Below are 6,176 nucleotides of genomic sequence, written 5' to 3'. Positions count from 1 at the left end.
GGGTCCAAACAGGATCGGGTCCAAACAGGACCAGGTTTAGAGCTCCAACAGGACCGGGTCCAAACAGGATCGGGTCTAAACAGGACCGGGTCCAAACAGGACCGGGTTTAGAGCTCCATCAGGAGTTTTTAGTGTTTTTTCCTGAGTCTCGGTGCTCCTCAGGGATCAGACATCGGAACCTCTCAGTTCGATCTCACAGAAGAAGTTTTTCAGGAACTTGAAGCTCCAGCAGGTCAGCAGCAGGTTCTGGGATTATTTTATGTTTTTTCTGTCAGAAAACGTTTCAGGAGCGACTCTGGTGGGTTTGAGTTTCCGACTCTTAAATAAATGAAGCTTTTTGTTTTTTACTTAGTGCTCCAGAGAAGTTCTCAGGTGACAAAAGTATTTAACCTTTAATCAAAGCTTTAATTATCTTTAAAATCCACATTTTACATCAGAGGACAAATTCAATCTTGTTCTTATTGAAGCAGAGATCAGCGAGTCCTGACCGAGTCCCACAGCAATTAACCAGCAGCTGCTCCCAGACAGGTGTTTATAAGGAACCACAGCTGGAAACTTTTAGTTTTAATCATCAAAATGTGAATCATTTTAATTTAAAGATCTTCAGAAACACAACAATAAATAATAATAAACAGAAAAACCTGAAAAATAAAAAAACATCTGATCCATTTAACCCACCTTTAACCAGTTTAACCCACCTTTAACTGGTTTAACCCACCTTTAACCAGTTTAACCCACCTTTAACTGGTTTAACTCACCGTTAACCAGTTTAATCCTCCGTTAACTGGTTTAACTCATCGTTAACCAGTTTAACCCACCTTTAACTGGTTTAACCCACCCAGTTTGTTCTGATCCAACAGGAGAAACGTTCTTCATCTTCATCTTCGTCACAGATTATTAAGGCAGCTTCCGCCGAGACGTTTAAACTTCATCGGTTTAGTTTCAGATTTCTGCTCAGATTTAATATAAACCATAAAATCTGCTTCACTGCTTAAATAAAGTTGCTTTTTTCTAACAATTCAAATATTTTAATTCTAACTGTTTTTTTTTCCTCTTTCCAATAAAACCCAAAGTTTCTAAGAACAAATTATTCTCCGAGCTGCCTCAGGAACACGAGGCGAGAACCTGGTTCTCTGCCAGAACCAAACCCGAGATCAGATCCTAGAAAGCCGCAGCTTTCCTGGAAGGAGGACACGGGGCCGGTGCCAACTAACTGGGTTCCTGCAGCACTTTCTAGAAAAGCACCAGAACCAGAACCTTTGAGCCAAAAACACCAGAACCAGGAGAGGACGAACCCACACAAGCACTGATTCATGGAGATCACGTTCTGATACAGAACAGGACGGAGGTGTGGTGCGGCCCGACACGCCCACCGAGCAGAACTGGGCTTGGGTTTTCACCTAAAGGTTCTCTCACCTCGGCACCGGAGCAGCTCACCTGGTCTTAGTGGGCAGGAAGCAGCAGGGTGGGGTCCATTGTTCCTCTGCAGGAGAACCAGGAGGTCCGATCTGACGGGACGGAGGAACACGGAGAAGATGGAGGTTCTGCTGCTCGGTGTTTGGATCTGATGATGCAGAGAGACGCTGCAGCAGCTTCAGCACCGCAGGAGAGGGAGGTGTGTGTGTGTGAGTGAGTGAGAGATCGAGAGTGTGTGTAGGGGTGTGTGTGTGTGTGTGTGTGTGTGTGTGCATTAATTGTCTCCATCTTCAGCCCCTGAGCATCAAGTTAATAAAAAGCACACCAAAGCAAAGTTTCAAAATAAAAGCCTGTAGGGTTTTCATGCCAGCAGCTGCAGATTCGACTCAAACTTTTGGAAAATGTTTTAATGAAACGGTTCTGGTTCTGGTTCTGGTTCTGGAGTTTATTTGGGCCACTTGATTTGTTTCCATCCTGCTGGCTTCTTATTCGAGGCGGGCGATCATGTAACTGTCCGTCTTTGTGTTAATGTGTCTGTTAGCTGAAATAATTAAAACATGTTAATTAACACTCAGTTTGTGTGTTCAGCTCTGTCACTGATTAAAAGATTTAACTCTTATGATCAAATGTCACATTTATTTACTGATATCTTCTCATCACGGGAATGAAGATTATATTATTAATAAAGTCATATCTCGACGATCACAGTTTTATTTTGAAGGGCTTTCCGGAAGTGGCTGTTTACTGCCCCCTGCGGGCGGACTGAGGACCTGCAGCTGTTTGTCCAGATGTTTCCCAGCCCCTGACAGCTGGATTTGGATGTTTCCTGTTTCTGACCTGAACAAAGTTTATAAAAACAGAAACTTTGTTCTGATTTAAAACAAAATAAACACGAAGCAGCTTCTTCAAACCTCTCAGATTATTATTATTATTATTATTATTGGAGGTCCAGTTTGTGGCTCACGGTTCTGCTGAGCTGAACCCAAACTGTGGATCAGAACCAGGACCAGGTTCTGTCTCTGAGACACAAACAGACGAAAGAACAGTTTAAACTGGATCAGGTCAGAGGTCAGAGGTCAAAACATGAGAGAAGAACTCTGAAAAACCTGCTGATCCAGAACATTTTAACTGACGAGAAAACAGTGATCCAAACAGCTGAATGACAGCTGAAACTACCAGAACAGCAGCTAAAATTACCAAAACAGCAGCTAAAATGAACAAAACAGCGGAAACTAGCAGAACAGCAGCTGAAGCTACAACAACAGCAGCTATAACTAGCAAAGAACTGTAGCTAAAATTACCAGAATAACAGCTGGAATTACCAGAACAGCAGCTAAAATTACCAGAACAGCTAAAACTAGCAGAACAGCAGCTGAAGCTACAACAACAGCAGCTATAACTAGCGAAGAACTGTAGCTAAAATTACCAGAATAACAGCTGGAATTATCAGAACAGCAGCTAAAACTAGCAGAACAGCAGCTAAAATTAGCAGAACAGCTGAAAGTTGCAGAACAGCAGCTAAAACTAGCAGGACAGCAGCTAAAATTACCAGAACAGCTAAAACTAGCAGAACAGCAGCAGCAGCTAAAACTAGCAGAACAGCAGCTAAAACAACAAACACAGCAGCTAAAAATTACCTGAGCAGCAGCTAAAAGCAGCATTAAAGTCAAAGCTGCTCCGGTTGTCAGCGTTTTAAAGCTCAGGGCTTTTATTTTGAAAGTCAGACTGTGACCCCATAGCCCGCTTCCTGTTTGGGTCGGTACCGTCGCTCCGGTTCTCGGTGTTTGATGCTGCCCTGTCTCCAGCAGCAAAATGACCAAACTGCAGCTGCTGAACGCCTACCTGACGGAGCGGCTCGCGGCGGTGGTGAAGGAGGTTCTGGACGTGGTGGAGGACACGGTGGCCGAGTACCGGGAGGAGACCGCCAGAACCCGGCGGGAGAACGAGAGTCTGCGGAGGCAGCTGCGGGACATCCTGCTGCTGGAGGCCGAGAGCGAGTGGCTGAGTAAGGGCCGACTCCGGCGGCGGGAGCGCGAGAGCGCGCGTTCAAATCCGCCGTTTTAAACCGAACGAGACGTTTTAAGCTTCAGTTCTGGATAAATCTGTGATTTAAAACCTTTTATGTAACAGAGATGACCTCCTTTTACATTCGGCATCTTTTAAATGAACCAGTTTGGTTCATATTTTATGACAAACGGGACTTTTTATCGTTTTTCCTGTTACTTCCTTTTCGCCACTGAGCCTTCATCATAAATCAGCTGATTGTGTGTTTTCTTCAGAAGAAGGCAGCTGGAGCTTTGAGGTTCAGTGAACTATTGGCCGAATTGATCTTTTAAAGATTGTTGGCAGAAACATTTTGTTCTGACCTGATTTATTGAGTTTGTTTCTGTAAAAAAACAAAATCTATAAATTTTATAAAAACGTAAGGGAAATCGCAACTGCAGTCTGAGCTGAAAGATGCTCAGAAAAGTCTTTTCAGACATTTGTCTTCATTCTGCTAACTTCCTGTCACGTTATTTACATACTCTGATCAGCCATAATATTATGACCGCTGACAGGTGGGGTGTCCCGGTCTGCAGTAAAACCAGACCGGGTCGTGTACTACCTACCACAGCAGACCTTCAGAGGTCCACAGGAGTCCAGGACTGAGGTGGTCATAATGTTCTGGCTGATGTGCAGGAGAGGTTTAACATCAGAACCTCTCTGAAACCCAAATGTTCTGCCTTCTGTTCCAGGGTCAACGAGGTCAGGTCTGGGTTTTGCAGCTCCAGAACAGAACCCCGGTGATCCAGAACCCAGGACCCGCTCTGAGGAGCCAGACTCCACCCTGAACCAACCCCGACAGCCACAGCTGGTTCCTGAGCAGCTGCTGCCGGTCCAGAAGGAAACGCCGCCAACGCCGGGTCACCTGCCAGGAAATGAGAAACCTGCGGATTTCTGGGAACCGGCGCCGAAACCCGACCCGGGTCCGGAGGCGTTTGGGAGAACTTCACCTCTCCGGTCTCCGCCTTCCCTGAATCCTCCCGTAATCCACCTCGACGTTCCGGCGCTCAGGGAGGAGCCACCGGCGCGGATCAAAACCGAACCGAAGGAGGTGAAGGAGGCTGAGAGTCCCGGCGAGCCTGTGGCGGCGAGCGTTCACGCCGCCGCCGCGGACGAGTCGGGCTTCAGGCGAGTGGAGGCGGACCTGTCCAAGCAGGACGCTGTCAGAAACAGGAAGTCGTCTCAGGAGACGCAGCCGGCTGATGATGTCACAGCCGCCGGTTTGATCCCGGACCTTGTGCACCGCTGCCCCCGCTGCGGCGACGCCTTCGGCCAGGCCGCCAGCCTCAGGCTCCACCTGGAGCAGAAGAGGAAGACCTACGCCTGCGACTGGTGCTGCAAGTCCTTCGCTCAGTCGGCCGACCTGCGGCGCCACCTGCGCACGCACACGGGCGAGCGGCCGCACCGCTGCACCTTCTGCTCCAAGAGCTTCAGCCAGCGAGGAAACCTGCGGCGCCACCTGCGGATCCACACGGGCGAGCGGCCGTACAGCTGCCCGTTCTGCTGCCGCACCTTCAGCGACGGAGACACCATGAAGAAGCACAAACGCACGCATTCCGGAGAGAAACCGTACCGCTGCGCCCGCTGCTCCAGAACCTTCAGCAGCGCCGGCGGCCTGCAGCTGCACCTGAAGAAGGACATGTGCTTCGTCAGCAGCGCCTGATTGGACGCTTCCTGGTCCCCGGGACGGACGGAGACCAGCAGAACCTTCTGGGTTCAACCTGCAGGTCGGTTCCTGTCCAGAGAGACAAACTGAAGAACCAGCCTGCTGCTCGGAGAACCAGAACCACAGAACCCACCAACCCGAAGAAGTTCTGGGGGAGGGGGACTCCAACTCCACAAGCCAGAACCAAGCAGACCAGAACCAACCAAAACCAGACCTGATGAAGGAAGTTCTGAGGTTCCTTTTTAAAAGGAAGTTAAATTCTAAATCAGTCTGAGATCAAAGCTCCTCTTCAGAACCGAGAGTTAAAGTTTGTTCTGATCCTTAAAGGGACAGACCGGATCAGGACTTTGTACCTCAGCAGTCAGAACAGGACGGAGAAAGAGGCCAAAGTCTTCATCCAGGCTAGGCTAAAGGCTAAGCTAAAGGCTAGGCTACAAGCCAAGCTAAAGGCTAGGCTAAAGGCTAGCCAAATGGGTGTCTGATCAGGATTCAGCCGCCTGTTAAAGAAGCTTCTTCAGCTGAAATTAAACTTTCACAGAACGCTGTTTGTTCAGTTTGTTGCATCGTGTTCCATCGTGTGGAACGCAGGCAGACGGGTCGGTTCTGAGGCGGCTGAGCGGACCGGACCTCCGGATCACTCCTCTGGAGTCGGGGTCCCGAGTCACGTCTTTTATTTGTGGGTCGAATCAGAAAACTTCGGATCACTGTTCTAGAAAATAAAATAAAATAAAAATCAAGCTTCATCATCATCATCATCATCATCATCATCTCTGATCTCCACCAGAACCATGACTGACCCACAGAACCGACCCGAGGACCTCACCTGTCGAGACAAAAGGTTCTGAGCTGCTTTTTAACAACGGATCGTCTTCCACTTTCAGCAGGAACCGCATCGTAAGACATTCAAACATGAGGGAGGGACCTGGATCCCATGGTTCTGGTTCGGGCGGAACGGGTTCCGGTTCAGGCGGAACAGGTTCTGGTTCGGGCGAAGCGGGTTCCTGTAGCAGCAGAACCTTCAGCCTGACGGAGGTTTCAGTTCAGCTGTTCC

General features: G+C 48.5%; 3 protein-coding genes across 4 annotated transcripts in view; 2 read left to right on the top strand and 1 right to left on the bottom strand.

The window, feature by feature from the left end:
- Window positions 1-1,576, bottom strand: part of LOC108251764 (trafficking regulator of GLUT4 1) — a 6,130-nt gene extending 4,554 nt beyond the window's left edge. Inside the window, exon 1 of the mRNA XM_017442184.3 lies at window positions 1,438-1,576. The gene's annotated coding sequence lies outside the window, so the exon portion shown is untranslated. The remainder of the gene's footprint in view (window positions 1-1,437) is intronic.
- Window positions 1-2,038, top strand: part of LOC108251763 (major vault protein) — a 19,769-nt gene extending 17,731 nt beyond the window's left edge. For both annotated transcript variants that reach the window (XM_037978534.1, XM_037978535.1), the window contains one exon: window positions 1,074-2,038. In XM_037978534.1, coding sequence (XP_037834462.1) covers window positions 1,074-1,310 — 237 coding nt within the window. In that variant the 3' untranslated portion in view covers window positions 1,311-2,038. The remainder of the gene's footprint in view (window positions 1-1,073) is intronic.
- A 960-nt stretch (window positions 2,039-2,998) lies between these two features.
- Window positions 2,999-5,837, top strand: LOC108251762 (zinc finger protein 768-like). Its single transcript, XM_017442178.3, has 2 exons — window positions 2,999-3,421; window positions 4,152-5,837. Exons 1-2 carry the CDS (start codon window positions 3,229-3,231, stop codon window positions 5,120-5,122), a joined length of 1,164 nt encoding a protein of 387 aa, XP_017297667.1. The 5' UTR covers window positions 2,999-3,228; the 3' UTR covers window positions 5,123-5,837.
- The last annotated feature ends 339 nt before the right edge of the window (window positions 5,838-6,176 follow it).

This window comes from Kryptolebias marmoratus, linkage group LG12 (genome assembly GCF_001649575.2).
Source record: "Kryptolebias marmoratus isolate JLee-2015 linkage group LG12, ASM164957v2, whole genome shotgun sequence".
NCBI lineage: Eukaryota > Metazoa > Chordata > Actinopteri > Cyprinodontiformes > Rivulidae > Kryptolebias > Kryptolebias marmoratus.
This window is presented reverse-complemented; position numbering and strand designations above follow the sequence as displayed.

Excerpts from the sequence above, each read along its gene's own strand:
- LOC108251762 (XM_017442178.3), top strand. The coding sequence starts at position 3,229 with ATGACCAAACTGCAGCTGCTGAACGCCTACCTGACGGAGCGGCTCGCG. Across the intron at positions 3,422-4,151 it reads GGCCGAGAGCGAGTGGCTGA|GGTCAACGAGGTCAGGTCTG; the intron begins GTAAGGGCCGAC and ends CTTCTGTTCCAG.